Here is an 18,862-nt window from a genome sequence, read left to right as displayed (position 1 = left end):
ATTTTTTAACTCCTGTTTCAGGAAGTGATGTCACTGAGTACTGGCCCTATATATTTAGGACCTTCCACCCCCACCTGGGATATGGATGCCTGATGAAGACATAAGGGTTGAAACGTTGTTGTAAATAAATATCACCTGGGAGCATGAGCAGCGTGCTGCATTTTCCTTTCTGTTTTCCATGAGTTCGCCTACAACTCCAGCGCCTGCGGAAAATACCTGGAAGTGTGTATGTTCTTCAGCTTTTGGATTTTATTTAACCCGTATTTTCCCAGGTAAGTTGACTGAGGACACATTCTTATTCACAGCAACGACATGGGGAAGAGTTAATTGGAGTCAATTAAACAATGTAATCGGGGTTTGTTCCTTCCTTTGTCTCTGAAAATCATAGGAAACGCCCAACGCTCTTAAACTACACAGACAATTCGCTAGTGTTAAATCTACACCGAGATTGTTAAATTTAACACAGGTCCAGTGTCTATAGGGTCCACACTTTTCAGTAATAAATTAACACATTGCTTAGTGTAAAGCTGTATTTGCATATTTCCCAGAGTCCCTTGCCTTTCAAGTGAATTGTAGCGCCCAGATCAATGAGAACCTGTGTTAGGAGGTTTACATTTAGTTTTTTATTTTAGGGCGATAACTAGCCTCGTGAAACCAGTCTGCTAGCCTAGGAGACAACATTAGTGGGTACCAAGGTTCCTTCTCTGTCTGTGAAACATAGGCTACATATTCCAGTCCAGTAGGTGGCGGCAACCACCATTTAACTTCAAAGGAAAAGAAGAGGAACGTTGATTGACAGACCGGAAACAAGCTGTCATTGAGAGGAGGCAAGATGGCAGCCGCGGCAGTGGCTGAGTTTCAAAGAGCCCAGTCTCTTCTCAGTTCAGACCGGAATGCATCTATCGATATTTTACATTCAATAGGTAAGTATATAGCTGCAACGTAACTTGTAGTATCCAAGTGTCTCGGACGTGTAGATTATCGCTAAAACAGTCCCTGTCCATGGGTTAGAACAGTTAGCTAGCTAATTTAGCTAGTAGTAGCTTGCTAGCTACCGTACTCTCTAGCTCAATGACCGTACCGGGCTACCGGCCTATCCCCATTGGTCACAGTGAGTCAGCAGCAGGGAGACCAGTAGCTAACATGCTATGTGCAATTAGTTAGGTAACGTTAGTTAGCTACCCTTTTGCTTGCGCATTGCATTAATAACTAGCTAGCTAGCTAAATGGTAGAAGATTCGGACACAGACAGAAGTGATTCCAACCTTATACCCATCGACACAACATCGTGGGACTTTCGGGAACGCTTCCGAAGCAGACTCGACAGACCAGACCGGGATTTGGGGTGTGAGAATAGGGACGCCTGCTACACAGACCCGTGTGGACTATAGTAGTGGTCAACAACATTTTCTGGGTCAAGATCACTTTGAGTCAAAATTCCTGCCGAGATCTACCGCTCAGATTTTTTTTACATGACTTTAAAAAAGTTAGCCTATGCAAAATGTACCTATTAAGTATTTTATAAATATACACATCTACCTAATGTTTTTTGTTTTTAACTATGTGCAGTAGGCTATAGGACCTAAACATTATCAAGGCATTTTGGCTTTACTTGAATTGCCCTGCCAATACACTGTTCTTCTCAGACCAGTTTTTTTAAATTATATAAAAAATAAAAAAATCGAGAGGCTATATGATTAAGACTGGTAATATATCAGTTGTACTACTCCTGAAGCACAGCTGAGAGAGCATACATTTAAAGAATGACCTTTTTTTCAGTGTTACTGGGCTGATGGTGCCTGTTTCTGATGGTCAGTCTCAGGAGGGAGAAGGCAACAGAGTGAGGGTCTGCCTCAACATCCCTCCGCTCTCCACTGCCACTGACCAAAAAGGGTCACTGTCTTCCTGCTGATGGCTGAACTTGAGTCGCACCGCACACATTCATGTTGTTACTCCTATGACCAGAGAAAGTGAAATATTCCTTGATATAAAAAAAATTCTTAAGCCCCTAATAATAACAATGCAAGCCTATCGATACACTTTCCTACTCATTCATTGCAACTGCAGTGCTGGTTGTAGTGTGAATGGAAGTAGGGAGAATGCACATTTTATTGCTTATAAAAGTTTTGAATAGAAAGTGTTAGTAAAAACTTTTAAACTGAACTCAATCTTTGTTGTATTCGTTGAGTCTCTAGTCATGGTTTTGAAATCTCTCAGTATCAACTTTGTTGTAGCTTTATTTTACGCCTGCTAAGTTACTGCAAACACGGTAATCTGAGCCGTCCGATTGGCCAGTGGTAGGCCTATAGGGCACTTGATTTGCTCCCACCAAACCCGCCAAGAAGGCAGAGTTTGTACCTTCAGACTGTAGATGGAATTGTCCGCAGAGCTCCAAGACAGGATTGTGTCGAGGCACAGATATGGGGAAAGGTACCAAAACATGTCTGCAGCATTGGATGTCCCCAAGAACATAGTGGCCTCCATCATTCTTAAACGGAATAAGTTTGGAATGACAAAGACTTCCTAGAGCTGGCCACCCGGCCAAACTGAGCAATCGGGGGAGAAGGGCCTTGGTCAGGGAGGTGACCAAGAACACAATGGTCACTCTGACAGAGCTCCATAGTTCTTCTGTGGAGATGGGAGAAGCTTCCAGAAGGACAACCATCTCTGCAGCACTCCACCAATCAGAACTTTATGGTAGAGTGGCCAGACGGAAGCCACTCTTCAGTAAAAGGCATATGACAGCCCTCTTGGAGTTTGCCAAAGGAACCTAAAGGACTCTGACCATGAAAAACAAGATTCTCTGGTTTGATGAAACCAATATTGAACTATTTCGCCTGAATGCCAAGTGTCACGTCTGTAGGAAACCTGGCACCATCCCTACGGTGAAGCATGGTGGTGGCCACATCATGCTGTGGGGATGTTTTTCAGCGGCAGGTACTGGGAGACTAGTCAGGATCGAGGGCAAGATGAACGGAGTAAAGTACTGGGAGATCCTTGATTGAAAACCTGCTCCAGAGCGCTCAGGACTTCTGACTGGGGCGAAGGTTCACCTTCCAACAGGATAATGACTCTAAGCACAAAGCCAAGACAACACATGAGTAGCTTCGGGACAAGTCTCTGAATGTCCTTGAGTGGCCAAGCCAGAGCCCGGACTTGAACCCGATCGAACATCTCTGGAGAGACCTGGAAATGGCTGTGCAGCGATGCGCCCCATCCAATTTTTTTGTAACTAGGCAAATCATTTAAGAACAAATTATTATTTACAATAACTGCTTTCCCTGGCCTAACCCGGATGACGCTGGGCCAATTGTGCGCCGCCCTATGGGACTCCCAATCACTGCCGGTTGTGATACAGCCTGGAATCGAACCAGGGTCTGTAGTGACACCTCTAGCACTGACATTTAGTGCCTTAGACCTCTGCACCACTTGGGAGCCCATGGGAGAAACTCCCCAAATACAGTTGTGCCAAGCTTGTAGTGCCATACACAAGGCTCTAATCGCTGCCAAAGGTGCTTCTTTACTGAGTAAAGGGTCTGAATACTTAAGTAAATGTGATATTTAAATTTCTAAAAACCTGTTTCTGCTTTGTCATTATGGGGTATTGTGTGTAGACTGAGGGGGGGAAACAATTTAATAAATTTTAGAATAATGCTGTAATGTAGCAAAATGTGGAAAAAGTCAAGGGGTCTCCAATCAGTCTTAGTTACCAAAATTCTAAACTTTATTAAATGCATCAGCGGAGAACATAGGCCATATTCTTTATCATTGAGTCAGTGCCTATTTTGTTTGTTTTTGGACAGTGATTTTCTCCAAGTTAGGTGGACGTCATATTGCAAATGTCCCGTTAAAGGGGCGTAGAATTGCATGAAATGTTTATAAAGGGCCTACTTTTTCCTGTGTGAAGAAATGTAGGCTCTGATATTTCCTGTAGTCTAGGCCTACTCTAAGACACTGCATTGAACCGTATGTTCCATAGTGCAATTAGCGGGAAAATAGCATTGTGTGCGGTTTCATGTGACAGATATGTAGATATCCTCTAAATAGGCCTATGCAACAACTAGCATTGGTGGCTAATAAACTCAGCAAAAAAAGAAACGACCCTGTCTTTCAAAGATAATTCGTAAAAATCCAAATAACTTCACAGATCTTCATTGTAAAGGGTTTAAACAGTTTCCCATGCTTGGTCAATGAACCATAAACAATTAATGAGAATGCACCTGATGAACGGTCGTTAAGACCCTAACAGCTTACAGACAGTAGGCAATTAAGGTCACTGTTATGAAAACCTAAGACACTAAAGAGGCCTGTCTACTGACTCTGAAAAACACCAAAAGAAAGATGCCCAGGGTCCCTGCGTGAACGTGCCTTAGGCATGCTGCAAGGAGGCATGAGGACAGCAGATGTGGCCAGGGCAATAAATTGCAAAGTCCAAACTGTGAGACGCCTAAGACAGGGAGACAGGACGGACAGCTGATCGTCCTCGCAGTGGCAGACCACGTGTAACAACACCTGCACAGGATCGGTACATCTGAACATCACACCTGCAGGACAGGTACAGGATGGCGGCAACAACAGCCCGAGTTACACCAGAAACGCGCAATCCCTCCATCAGTGCTCAGACTGTCCGCAATAGGCTGAGAGAGGCTGGACTGAGGGCTTGTAGGCCTGTTGTAAGGCTGGTACTCACCAGACATCACCGGCAACAACGTTGCCTATGGGCACAAACCCACCGTCAACGGACCAGACGGGACTGGCAAAAAGTGCTCTTCACTGACGAGTCGCGGTTTTGTCTCACCAGGGGTGATGGTCGGATTCGCATTTATCGTCAAAGGAATGAGAGTTACACCGAGGCCTGTACTCTGGAGCGGGATCAATTTGGAGGTGGAGGGTCCGTCATGGTCTGGGGCGCTGTGTCACAGCATCATCTGACTTAGCTTGTTGTCAACGCTGTGCGTTACAGGGAAGATATCCTCCCTCATGTGGTACCCTTCTTGCAGGCTCATCCTGACATGACCCTCCAGCATGACAATGCCACCAGCCATACTGCTTGTTCTGTGCGTGATTTCCTGCAAGACAGGAATGTCAGTGTTCTGCTATGGCCAGCGAAGAGCCCGAATCTCAATATCATTGAGCACGTCTGGGACCTGTTGGATCGCAGGGTGAGGGTTAGGGCCATTCCCCCCAGAAATGTCTGGGAACTTTTTGTTGCCTTGTTACCCCACTCTTCCACCATCTCACAGCAAGAACTGGCAAATCTGGTGCAGTCCATGAGGAGGAGATGCACTGCAGTACTTAATGCAGCTGGTGGCCACACCAGGTACTGACTTACTTTTGATTTTGTCCCCCCCCTTTGTTCAGGGACACATTATTCCATTTCTGTTAGTCACATGTGTGTTGAATCTTATGTTCATACAAATATTTAGACATGTTAAGTTTGCTGAAAATAAACGCAGTTGACAGTGAGAATACATTTATTTTTATGAGTTTATGACTAGGAAGGTGTCTTTGGCAGTGGTGTAAAAAAAAAATGCAATTGTCGTACTTTGGTATAGATACCTTTTTAATAGAAAGTTACTCAAGTTAAGGTCAGGGGTACACTCAGACATCATTTACAAATGAGTCTGCCAGATGTAGTAGGGATGATCATGTGTTCTTTTCAAGTGTGTAAATTGGACCAATTTCATGTCCTGCTAAGTAACGAGTACTTTAGGGTGTCAGGGAAAATGCATGGAGTAAAAAGTACGTGATTTTCTTTAGGAATGTAGTTTAGTAAAAGTTAAATGCCCTAAAAAACTACTTAAGTAAAAATACTTTAAAGTACTACTTAAGTACTTTATACCATTGGCCTTTGGCTACTGGACAAGGATTTGATTTGAAAACCAATAGAACATAAAATAAAAAGGCTATTGGTTTCAATGGCATATGGAAGTCTTTATAAAATGATTGCCTGCACATTTGGTTGGATTTTGGCTAGGCTACGTTGAAGCAAGGTAAGACATGCCTCATGTCGTGAAACGTTCTGGCTTCAAACAATTAAGTATGCTTTCGAAATGCATACTGCCTCCAGCTCATTGAAGTGGTGTGTGACGCACTGAAGCCTGCCTAGTTGCCATGCACTTGAATGGGAAGCGTACTTCAATTACCAGTTGAGAGAGAATTTGAGAAAAAAATGTTTAATCGTGGCCAGTTTTTAACGTTTTTTAAATTCTATATATTTTACACAAATTGTCTTTAGAATTGTTGAAAATTGATTGGGCTTATTAAAGCTGCTTGAGCGGTGTCAGAAGCTCTCGCGCTACATTGACTGGTAATTTCAACTAAAGAATAGGCTAAAATGCATTATTTCGTGGCTACTGTTAGCTAGCATTAGGACAAAAATGTCAGTTTACTTAAAATTAGCAGGCGTTCAGTCTTATGTAGTAGGTGGGATAATTCTGAGTACAATGCCATTTATATCCCTTGATTGAGGTACGTTTTCCAAGCCATATCTCACGCCGGCTCAGCTGTGTTAATCTAAGTAAAAGGCATTTCCAACCTTTTACTGTAGCGGAATGTATAACATTTGAATCATCTAGCTAGCTAAATGCTTTTTTCTTTTAGTTTCTTTTGATTTACACATTTTATTTAAATATTTGATCTAGTTTCGTTGGAGTTTAAACACTTGATTGTTGTATATATCATAGAAGAGTGTAATTGTCTTTAGGACAGCTGTTTTTAGTCAAGACTTTCGTGTTTTTGTTGTAATGTGTGTTTTATTTAATGTTGTGTTAGTGTATGTAAATTGTTTTGTCTGAAACGTTGTACCCCCTGCTGCTATTGGACCAGGTCTCTCTTGGAAAAGAGATATTATCTCAATGAGAAAAACCTGTATAAATAAAAAAAAATCTGGCTAAATGTTAGCGAATGTGATGGCTATCTGACAAATGCCCTTTTCTAACCTTATATAGCTAGCTAAAGTTAGCCAGATAGCTTGCGAACATTACTGAAATTATTGACAGCAGAAGCTCCACAGATAGTGGCTGAGCCTTTGTTACATTGACTGCTAGTGAACTAGGTCCAATGTTGGACCCAGGGATGATTTCCCCAGCTAGCTGTCAACTGAAAGCAGTGATTTATAGATTAGCATCCCCACTGATTTGACAACTGATTATTTTTCTCTCTCACATATAGCCTAGATGTTGCCATCTATGAAGCTAGGTCTACGTGTAAAAGGTTGTCAACAATTTTTCAATTTTTTGTTCCAGTAAAGCGGGACATCCAGGAGAGCGATGAGGAGGCAGTGCGTGTCAAAGAGCAGAGCATCCTGGAGCTGGGTGGTCTGCTGGCTAAGACGGGCCAGGCTGCAGGTGACATATCCTTCCTCCGATTTCAGCTGGATAAGTGCACATTGAGTAGACACATCACCTCTACTAGCGAATTATGCTTACTAGGCTTGTCACGATACCAACATTTTGCAAACAATACAATACCAAGTATCACGATACCGAGTAGTATCGCAATACCATGGTGAAATAAAATCTGTGGCCTAGCATCCTGTTAGCCCCGTCCCCCAAAAACCTGTCACTGAAATTCACACTTCTACTCAATACAACACATTTGAATTTAACTTCGCACTGTTCGGTGTATAATATAATACTGCATAGAATGGCTGATTTGCAAAGCCCTACCTGTGATTTGGCTGGAGGAATGGGAGGAAGGATTATACATCAGTGGAGGCTGCTGAAGGGAGGATGGCTCATAATGATGGCTGGGAAGTCGCAAATGGAATGGCATCAAACACATTGAAACCATGTGTTTGATACCATTCCGCTCCAGCCATTTTCACGAGCCCGTCCTCCCCAATTAAGGTGCCACCAACCTCCTGGGATATACATACATAATGATCTGCATGTCATTGTGTCAGTAAGGGGAAAACACTGCATGAAACCTCTACTCTTCAGTTAACACTGACACACACAATCCCTCCCTTCCTCACACACTGTGTCCCTCACTCACAAACACACACATAGACACTACTCCCAACTTTTAAAACATTAGGCACCAAACCGATTTTAAGGAGCACCAAAAATAAATAGATTTTTGATGTAGTTTAGGCTTACATTAGGCCTATATGTGTCCTACCTTTTTTGATGCACATTTCATGAGTAGCAGACCCTTTTTCTTCCTGTGCCAATCCAATTTTCCTAAACCTACTGTCAAGTTACCAGGTTGTTAGCTATTTAGGTAACATTACTGAACGTTGTTTGTTATCAAATCAATAATTTGCGACCTGGGATTAGATTAGAACGGCCCGTGACATGGTTTGTGAAATTATATAAAATCTCGGCAAATCCCGTTAGAAAGGAAAAAAGACATCTCTAGTAATATGGGTCGTATTTTTTTAACTGTTTAGGCTAGAGACGAGCCTTTTCTTTGCTGTAAAGCTGCAAGCATGCCTGTCGCGAAGCGGTGCTACATTCCCCCTCTCTGACACTGAGGCTGCATGACAGTGAACTTGCAAAGTCTACTCGGACTGGTCTGTGCTCTTGGTTACAACAGGCGATGAAATGATATCAACATTGCTCGCTTTGCGCGCTGCTCCAATGTAATAAATGTACCGATCTAACAGAAGACTCATCAGGGTCTGGGTCTGCATCTCTGCTCGCTATCACGGTGAAATTCTATAACAAAAAAAACTGATGGAGGAATAGATGTGAGTGAAAAGCGGGCGGAGAGAAGCAGGTGAGTGAGGGCCGGTAGGGTCTAGGGGATGGTGCTGGCTGATTACAGCTGCCACACGTGATGTGCGCATGAAATTGAAGTGGATATTATTAGACCTGCCCATACAAGAGACTAGTGGCTGTTGCTTCAATTCAACTGATTTTATTAACAAAGCTGACTTTTATAAACATTTTATAACAGGCGCCAGCAGGTTCTTTCGATCGGTAGGGCTGAAAAAGTCAGTAGTATCATATGAAATGGTACTACGGTATTGTAAAAGGTTGGTATCATGATGTTTTGGTACCATGATACTAACTGTGGTACCAGTATACCGTCCAACACTAATACTGACTAGTGTTGTCATGATCTTCAGTATGGCTAGGAAACAAAACGCGAAGCGTACTAAATTGCTGACAAATGCTGTGACAATGAACTTTTTCTATAATGTTGGTGAGAGTGACGGTGACGAGTTTCTCCTTGACTGTGCGCAAGTTTGAGATTGATTACATTGCATGCGGACTGCCCAGAATTACTGATCTACAAATCACCTTGCATCCCAAATACCTAGTCGTTGTGATCAACATTAGGTTTTCTGCTCCTCACCTTGGCTTGCTTAAACTGATCCCCCTCCAACCTGCTGTCTGTGTCCCTCAGAGCTGGGCGGTCTCCTGAAGTATGTTCGGCCATTCCTGAATTCCATCAGCAAGGCCAAGGCGGCGCGGCTGGTGCGCTCGCTACTGGACCTGTTTCTGGACATGGAGGCAGCTACAGGCCAGGAGGTGGAGCTGTGTCTGGAGTGCATCGAGTGGGCCAAGGCTGAGAAGAGGACATTCCTCAGACAGGCCCTGGAGGTGAGTAGTGGGAGAGGGGACCCCACTGGAAGGGAGCTGAGGGGGAGGCACTGACATGAGGGGTTTGGTTTGCCTCACTAGATGGTTTACAGTGGATGGAGATCAAGCCCGTCTTAGGGTTCTTGAGTCTATTTCGCTGTATGTAGTGCTGCAGCCTTTGCTGCAAGGGCCATTGGTGGATCTTGATGACACATTTCAATTTGGGAATTAAGTTGAAATTCCAATTGAACAATTTTGATATTTTTCTCAGTCATCACCACCAGAGGTCCATTTTATGTTAAAGATGGTTCCAGAGGTGGTGGTATCCTTTGTCTACTCTCTCTCTCTCTCTCCAGGCTCGTCTCATCTCTCTGTATTTTGACACAAAGCGGTATCAGGAGGCGCTTCATCTAGGTGCGTTGATTTGCTTGTTTGTATAGAAACTGGAAATATTAATCACAGCAAAAAGAGCTGAATATGATTACAGTTGGCATTCCTAATAGGTGCACATCAGATACATGTTAACTCCGTTTTATACACTTCAGTTGACCAGTCCCAATTAAAGTACTTAAAAAAATTCCCTGCATATGTGCCAACTCTGGCTTGGTGTACTCATTCATGTCTCTCTCCCTCTCTTCCTCCTTCCATCCCTCTCTCCCACAGGCACCCAGCTACTCCAGGAGCTGAAGAAGATGGATGACAAGGCCCTGCTGGTGGAGGTGCAGCTGCTGGAGAGTAAGACGTACCACGGCCTCAGCAACCTGCCCAAGGCCCGTGCCGCCCTCACCTCTGCACGCACCACCGCCAACGGCATCTACTGCCCGCCCAAGCTACAGGCCGCCCTGGACATGCAGTCAGGTCTGCTACCCTCCATCCTCTTCCCCTACAACACCCACCACTAGTTCAGTCGTATGTCCACTGTGTAGGAGCGACCTCTGCCATTTTAAATTTTTGAACATTTTATCTGTCATTTTAAAGCATTTTACAGTGGTAGGGCATCAGCCAGCTCTTCCACATCCACCAAGCATAAAGGCCTGGATCCTAACTCGACGGCGTTTTCTGGTCGAGCAGAGGTGGCCATGCTGTGTTGTTGAGCTATTAAGTCCAGTTGTACATCTGATTAAAATTTTTACCTCATTGTACTCATCTGATGCCCTGGGTCTAAATCAGTCCCTGATTAGAGAGCAAGAATGACAATCAGCATTGCAACAGGATTTGAGGTCCAGATTTGAGTATCCCTGGTTGATAACCTCAACCTCCTACAGGGATCATCCACGCAGCAGAGGAGAAGGACTGGAAGACGGCCTACTCTTACTTCTACGAGGCCTTCGAAGGCTACGACTCCATCGACCACCCCAGAGCGATCACCTCTCTCAAATACATGCTGCTCTGCAAAATCATGCTCAACCTGTAAGCAGCTGAGCGCTCAACTCTTTATGTTGTGTGTTATCATGATCGATGTGTAATCACTATATTATACTTACGCAATATACAACTTTGGAATTTGAGTAAATATGCAGCACAACAGTTAGTTATGGAGTTGGTTATGTGTGGATGATAAGAGCTTTAGAGGAAAGTTGATGTCTTGGATGAGTAACCTGTTGTCTTGTTGTAGTCCTGAGGAGGTCCAGGGTCTCGTCAGTGGAAAGCTAGCCCTGCGGCACGCCGGGAGACAGACAGACTCTCTGAAATGCGTGGCGCAAGCCAGCAAGAACCGGTCGCTGGAGGATTTTGAAAAGGTAAGGGCATGTTGAGTGAACTGAATAGCACTGAATAACATCGATGAACAGATGCTGTTTTTATCCCTTGCGTTGTTTAGCCCCTATTGTTGTTTCCTCAACACCTGTTTTACTCTTCCTCTATTTATATCCCCCTCTTTTGCTACATCTTTACTTTCTCCCCTCCCATCTATATCATTCTATTTTACCCATTTCTCACCTCTACCTCCCCCCCTCTCCAGGCCCTGACAGAGTACAGAGGTGAGTTGAGAGATGACCCCATCATAAGCACACACTTGACCACGCTCTATGACAACCTGCTTGAACAGAACCTCATCCGTGTCATCGAGCCATTCTCCAGGGTACAGGTGAGCTTACAGCTGAGCGTTTTGTGGAGGGTGGGGGCATGCTTTCCAGTCCAGGACTAGGTGTTTGTTCTTGTAAAATTCCTTAAGAATTCGTGAAGTCTGTAAAAACCCGAATTTCTGTGTTTTTAAGTAGTATGCTTGAAAGAGAGCGACTCCGTTTGGGCTGATCTGTCACCCGCTAGCACCTCCCCCGGTAAGAGGGGAATGAGGCAACCTCAGTTACACACAAGGGAACTTTATTGCTGTACACACTCACAGCAGACAGGGAATAGTATTGGGAAGGATGTGGATCTGTAAGATAAGCAGTAATGAATAGGCTGTACAAAATTAGCATAGCATGAATCCAATACATTAGCACAGCAAGAGCACTGGTAAGGACTGTATAAATATAAAGGTCTATAGGTCAAGGCTATATAAGCAAACAATTATCATTAACTACTACCAATAGTAAACACACACACACACACGCGTTACAACAATAACAACAACTCAGTTCTGCTCGCACTCCATCCCACAAGTCCACTCAAAGGAGTGAACCGACACTGGCCTGTACAGTCAGAGGAGTTGTCAGGTGTCCTGCCCCCTAACAATGTACCCCTTAGCAACCCAGGTCACGTGTTTGACAGGCCAGTTTATTCTACTCCTAGGGTCGTGGGGGTTGGGGAGTGGAGTGTGCAGCTTGAAAGGGATGTGAGATGCTGATAAGTCACTGGCAGGGAATTCATAACGAGGCTATTTGTAAAAGGCTAGTATTAGTTTGGCTTTATTCAGGTTGGATTTTTCGTCTTGTAAAATTCTTTACAAATCCTTAAAGTCTGAAGTTCAAATTGCTCTGTTTCTGAAAGTAATATTTATTTTGTTATTGTGTCTATTTGTTTTGCATTGTTGAGCTTGTGTTCCAGAACACTGATAAGTGTGGTTCTGTCTCCCCACAGATGGAACACATTTCCACCCTCATAAAACTCTCCAAGGTAAGTCATCGCTTATTACATATTTTTTTTATATTTTGCCTTGTCTGTTTCCTTTCTTAAAATGTTGCTCTGTCGACTGAAGCAGCAATGTAGAAGAAAAAATAAATAAATCAAGCATTGGTGTTCTTTTTACTCCATTCATGGTGTGTGTGTGTGTGTGTGTGTGTGTGTGTTTATCTGTGTGTCGATTTGGTTTCTTCACTTCTACACAGGGAGATGTTGAGAGGAAGTTGTCACAGATGATTCTGGACACAAAATTTCACGGTAGGTGTCTATGATAGAAGTGTATGTGTTCACAATTTTCACTATGTAGTATTTTGGACAGTGAAGCTAAAACTTGCCGACCAATCTAAAAGTTTTACTTTTCAAATAAATACATGGGGGAGTTTAAATCCAGATTTCCTCCTCCCGTCATATTAGTCCCATAGTTGTTGATAAAATGTAATAATTAACATCAAGTTAAAGACAAAACATTTTTTAGGTCTGTTTTTTTGTTGCCTTTATGTACCTACTTGAAACCATCCCTCCACCTCTCTCTCTAGGTATTTTGGACCAAGGCGAGGGTGTGCTGATCATCTTCGATGAGCCTGCAGTAGACACAACGTATGAGGCGGCCCTGGAGACCATTCAGAACATGAGCAAAGTGGTGGACTCACTCTACAACAAAGCCAAGAAGCTCACATAGGTCAGTCTGTCCCGTAAGCTTGCTAGCAGAATTGGAGTGATATAGAATAAATGTACAGTACCAGTACCAGACACCTACTCATTCAAGGGTTTTTCTTGATTTTGACAATTTTCTACATTGTAGAATAATAGTGAAGACATCAAAACTGTTAAATAACACATATGGAATCGTGTAGTACCCAAAGTGTTAACCAAATCAAAATATGTTTTATATTTGAGATTCTTCAAAGTAGCCACCCTTTGCCTTGATGACAGCTTTGGACACTTGGCATTCTCTCAACCAGCTTCACCTGGAATGTTTTTCCATCAGTCTTGAAGGAGTTCCCACAAATGCTGAGCACTTGTTGGCTGCTTTTCCTTCACTCTGTGGTCCAACTCATCACAAACCATCTCAATTGAGTTGAGGTCGGGTGATTGTGGAGGCCAGGTCATCTGATTCAGCACTCATCACTCTCCTTGGTCAAATAGCCCTTACACAGCCTGGAGGTATGTTGGGTCATTGTCTTTTTGAAAAACAAATGATAGTCCCACTAAGCGCAAACCAGATGGGATGGCGTATCGTTACAGAATACTGTGGTAGCCATGCTGGTTAAGTGTGCCTTGAATTCTTCTAAATAAATCACAGACAGTGTCACCAGCAAAACACCTTCACACCTCCATGCTTCACGGTGGGAACCACACATGCAGACATCATCTGTTCACGTACTCTGCGTCTCACAAAGGCACGGCGGTTAGAAACAAAAATCTGAAATTTGGACTCGTCAGCCCAAAGGACAGATTTCCACCGGTCTAGTGTCCATTGCTCGTGTTTCTTGGCCCAAGCAAGTCTCTTCTTCTTATTGGTGTCCTTTAGTAGTGGTTTCTTTGCAGTAATTTGACAATGAAGGCCTTATTCACGCAGTCTTCTCTGAACATTTGATGTTGTTACTCGAACTCTGTGAAGCATTTATTTGGGCTGCAATTTCTGAGGCTGGTAACTCTAATGAACTTATCCGCTGCAGAAGAGGTAACTGGGTCTTCCTTTCCTGTGGCGGTCCTCATGAGAGCCAGTTTCATCATAGAGCTTGATGGTTTTTTCGACTGCACTTGAAGAAACTTTCAAAGTTCTTCAAATGTTCCGCAATGACTGACCTTCATGTCTTAAAGTAATGATGGACTGTCATTTCTCTTTGCTTATTTGAGCGGTGCTTGCCTTAATATTGACTTGGTCTTTTACCAAATAGAGCTATCTTCTGTATACTACCCCTATATACAACTGATCGGCTCAAAAGCATTAAGAAGGAAAGAAATTCCACATTAAGCTGTTTGCGAGAAAACGAACTGGTGTGCAAAGCTGTCAAGACAAATGGTGGCTACTTTGAAGAATCTAAAATATATTTTGATTTTACTCTTCTTTTTTTTGGTTACTTCATGGTTCCATGTGTATTAGTTCATAGTTTGTCTTCACTATTATTCTACAATGTAGAAATGGAACAAATAAAGAAACCCAGGAATGAGTAGGTGTGTCCAAACTTTTGACTGGTACTGTATGTTGAATATGTGTACTTGTTATGTATGACAGCCCTGGGACAGTTTCCCGAACACAGATTAACCGCTTTAAATTGAGTATGCTATTTAGTCCATGACTAGCTTGATCTGTGTCCCTAAATCTGCCGCTCCAGCCAGCCAGTTAATCACATTTCCATTTTCTCTTTCCGCAGAGGAGACCACCTGTAACCCAGCACAGAGTGTGTCCAGCCAGTTTGTGAAGCACTCCGGGATGGGGAGAGGGTGGTGGGGGGGTGTTCGGACTCAAACAACCCAGCAAGAAAATAAACCAACTGACCAACCCACAAACTGACATGGCTAGGCTGTCGCCCACCCCTCTTCAATTCAGACTGGGTACATTTTTTAAAACTGTTTCCCCCCAACGAACATTACAACTACTGGCATCTCCATCACAGGTTTCTATGTTCCTCGGCATCCCCCTCCTCCTTCCCTCCTTGCTGACCATCAGGGAATCTTGTAAAGAAACATCTACATAACATGTATGATACATATAGGTCTCTGAAAGAGTGTAATTGGTAGGCTCACACTGCTTAAAGGTTCAGTTCTGTTGCCAAACAACCTCTGTGTTCTTGCCTTCATCACCCCCAACACACACAGACGGCAGTCTGGGTCTGTTGGCTTTGGGCAAGAGTGGACAGAGAACGGACCACTGTCCCTGCGAGCACGCCACAGGAAAAGGACACAGTCATCGCCATACCGTTTCATAGTTCCCAGAGCTGGGTCAATATATTGTTTGTTTTATCCTGCCTGGGGTACCAGGAGGGTGTGGTTTTCCTTTTTGGGACTTTTCTATTGGTTCCAGCTCAATCGAGAACAGATAAAGTACCTGATATGATCTCTTATACTATTTGACACCAGGTCTAATTGTTTCCCTCCCTGCCTCTAATTCCAGTTTGTACATAATGTTGCCAAGTGTGTCTGTCAGGCCTGTCATGCTAACACTCCACCCACCCCTTTTTTAAATATATATATATATATAACACTAAACGAGAATAAAATAAGCCCCCAGTGTGCTTTTGTGAGTGGTGGTGGAAATGATTGACCTGGTTGAATGGATTGTGACTGGCTGACTGACAGGGAGAGTGAGTTGGTTGTTTATTCCTCATGTATTCAAACGACTGTGGCTCATTTGCTGAAAAATATAAAAGCTGTAAGGTTTGGGGACTACTTTTTGCAAGGACTACTAGTCTACCATTTCCCATATGACAGATAAAAGACAAGTGCTAATAAATGTTGAATGTCACAGCTTAATTTTCTGTTTGGAGGAACTAAACTAGATTGACTATCATCTTGACCCCTCTGTTTTTGCCTATTAATCAAGAAATACCTTGATCAGTTCTCTGTATATAGATTTTTATCTTGCATATGTCATCAGATTCAGAATATTTGCTGCATTTATCAGGATAAATGAATTCTTCCATTTTAGACAACTCGAACATAAGCAAAAGGTGATTGTCTGTCAGCGCTACAGCGAGTCTGGGGTCTGTTCACCCAACCATTTTACCCAGCTAGGGCATCTTGACATAGCCCAGTGGGGTCTCACATGGCACATTTCTAATGAATGTCATGATGTAGCTACACTTATCAGACACCAGGGGGCACTATTGGATTGGACTTTTCAAAAGTGAAATTGTTTCAGTTGGTCACATGATGGGGGAAAATAATATCTTTAGGTTGACTAATTTGTTCAAATATGTCTGTTTATAAATCCTTCACGCTTTGCTTGAGCCATGTTTGTATCTTAATTGATGCACCTACTGTCTGACAAAAGTACTATGGAATAATAGGCTACATGCTAATTCAAGGAACATTTCCCTCAAATCAAAGTATGTCAGATGTTTTCAGACTTCAAAAGTGGTTTAACCTAATAAATAAGACTGCATTTTATCTCACCTAATTAACCTTCATGGAGTCACTTAGGGGTCATGGTGGAGAAAAATGAACAGCCAGGCTAATCCATATGTTTTATTAGTTCCCTCCCTACATAGTGTTTTCATATGCCTCTGAATCATAAGGGGAAATGATAGTAAAGGGCATGCAAAATCATTAAAGGTGCAAATATGGTATAATGACGCGCTCTCATCCCTAGGCCGGAATTCCGTCTGGCTCTGCTTCATGACCTTAAATGTTCTAGATCTGTACTTCGGAGGAGTTCTTTAGCTACATTCGTGGCCAAAAGTTTTGAGAATGACACAAATATAAATTTTCACAAAGTCTGCTTTCTCAGTTTGTATGGTGGCAATTTGCATATACTCCAGAATGTTATGAAGAGTGATCAGATTAATTGCAAAGTCCCTCTTTGCCATGAAAATGAACTGAATCTCCCCCCCCCAAAATTCCACTGCATTTCAGCCCTGCCACCAAAGGACCAGCTGACATCATGTCAGTAATTCTCTCGTTAACACTGGTGTGAGTGTTGACGAGGACAAGGCTGGAGATCACTCTGTCATGCTGATTGAGTTTGAATAACAGACTGGAAGCTTCAAAAGGAGGGTGGTGCTTGGAATCATTGTTCTTCCTCTGTCAATCATGGCTACCTGCAAGGAAACATGTGCCGTCATCATTGCGTTGCACAAAAAGGGCTTCACGGGCAAGGATATTGCTGCCAGTAAGATTACACCTAAATCAACCATTTATCGGATCAAGAACTTCAAGGAGAACGGTTCAATTGTTGTGAAGTAGGCTTCATGGCGCCCAAGAAAGTCCAGCAAGCGCCAGGACCGTCTCCTAAAATTGATTCAGCTGCGGGATCGGGGCACCACCAGTACAGAGCTTGCTCAGGAATGGCAGCAGGCAGGTGTGAGTCCATCTGCACGCACAGTGAGGCAAAGACTTTTGGAGGATGGCTTGGTGTCAAGAAGGGCAGCAAAGAAGCCACTTCTCTCCAGGAAAAACATCAGGGACAGACTGGTATTCTGCAAAAGGTACAGAGATTGGACTGCTGAGGACTGGGGTAAAGTCATTTTCTCTGAATCCCCTTTTCGATTGTTTAGGGCTTCCGGAAAAAAGCTTGACCGGAGAAGACAAGGTGAGCGCTACCATCAGTCCTGTGTCATGCCAAAAGTAAAGCATCCTGAGACCATTCATGTGTGGGTTTGCTTCTCAGCCAAGGGAGTGGGCTCACTCACAATCTTGCCTAAGAACACAACCATGAATAAAGAATGGTACCAACACATCCTCCGAGAGAAACTTCTCCCAACCATCCAGGAAGTTTGGTGACGAAAAATGCCTTTTCCAGCATGATGGAGCACCTTGCCATAAGGCAAAAGTGATAACTAAGTGGCTTGGGGAACAAAACATCGATATTTTGGGTCCATGGCCAGGAAACTTCCCAGACCTTAATCCCATTGAGAACTTTTGGTCAATCCTCAAAAGGCGGGTGGACAAACAAAAACCCACAAATTCTGACAAACTCCAAGCATTGATTATGCAAGAATGGGCTGCATCAATCAGGATGTGGCCCAGAAATTAATTGACAGCATACCAGGGTGGATTGCAGAGGTCTTGAAAAAGAAGGGTCAACACTGCAAATATAGACTCTTTGCATCAACTTCATGTAATTGTCATTAAAAGCCTTTGACACTTATGAAATGCTTGTAATTATACTTCAATTATACTTCATAGTAACATCTGACAAAAATATCTAAAGACACTGAAGCAGCAAACTTTGTGGAAATTAATATTTGTGTCATTCTCAAAACTTTTGGCCACGACTGTACATATACCCTAGCTTGGCAAATTTCCAGGTGAACATATTGTCATTGTAATAAAGCAAATAGCTATCAGTAGCTAGGTTTCCATCCAATTGGCGACAGATTTATATAACCACCAAACTGACTTGATGCTGATATAAAAACAAGTGCTTGATGTAGCGCACACAACGTAATTTTTTTCGCTCAAGTTTTCATGTACGTAATAAATTCAATGTGTTTCAATTTCATTTTAAACTCCACCAATAATTCTGGCATAAACTGTTGCGTTAAATAGAAAATGTGGCTACTCGTCTTGGCACGTGCGCTCTAGTCAACAGCTGACAGATAC

The 18,862-nt window shown here is 43.1% G+C and overlaps 1 protein-coding gene across 1 annotated transcript; it reads left to right on the top strand.

The window, feature by feature from the left end:
• The first annotated feature begins 763 nt into the window (after positions 1-763).
• On the top strand, positions 764-16,109 carry LOC139581388 (26S proteasome non-ATPase regulatory subunit 11). Its single transcript, XM_071411107.1, has 12 exons — positions 764-923; positions 7,247-7,348; positions 9,357-9,553; positions 9,889-9,946; positions 10,196-10,390; positions 10,798-10,942; positions 11,148-11,271; positions 11,493-11,618; positions 12,554-12,589; positions 12,802-12,853; positions 13,132-13,274; positions 14,974-16,109. Exons 1-11 carry the CDS (start codon positions 833-835, stop codon positions 13,272-13,274), a joined length of 1,269 nt encoding a protein of 422 aa, XP_071267208.1. The 5' UTR covers positions 764-832; the 3' UTR covers positions 14,974-16,109.
• The last annotated feature ends 2,753 nt before the right edge of the window (positions 16,110-18,862 follow it).

The sequence above is a fragment of the Salvelinus alpinus genome, chromosome 1 (genome assembly GCF_045679555.1).
Source record: "Salvelinus alpinus chromosome 1, SLU_Salpinus.1, whole genome shotgun sequence".
In the NCBI taxonomy this organism is placed as follows: domain Eukaryota; kingdom Metazoa; phylum Chordata; class Actinopteri; order Salmoniformes; family Salmonidae; genus Salvelinus; species Salvelinus alpinus.
Note: the sequence above shows the minus strand (reverse complement) of the source record. Positions and strands in the feature narration are given on the sequence as shown.

Excerpts from the sequence above, each read along its gene's own strand:
- LOC139581388 (XM_071411107.1), top strand. The coding sequence starts at position 833 with ATGGCAGCCGCGGCAGTGGCTGAGTTTCAAAGAGCCCAGTCTCTTCTC. Across the intron at positions 7,349-9,356 it reads TAAGACGGGCCAGGCTGCAG|AGCTGGGCGGTCTCCTGAAG; the intron begins GTGACATATCCT and ends TGTGTCCCTCAG. Across the intron at positions 10,391-10,797 it reads CGCCCTGGACATGCAGTCAG|GGATCATCCACGCAGCAGAG; the intron begins GTCTGCTACCCT and ends AACCTCCTACAG.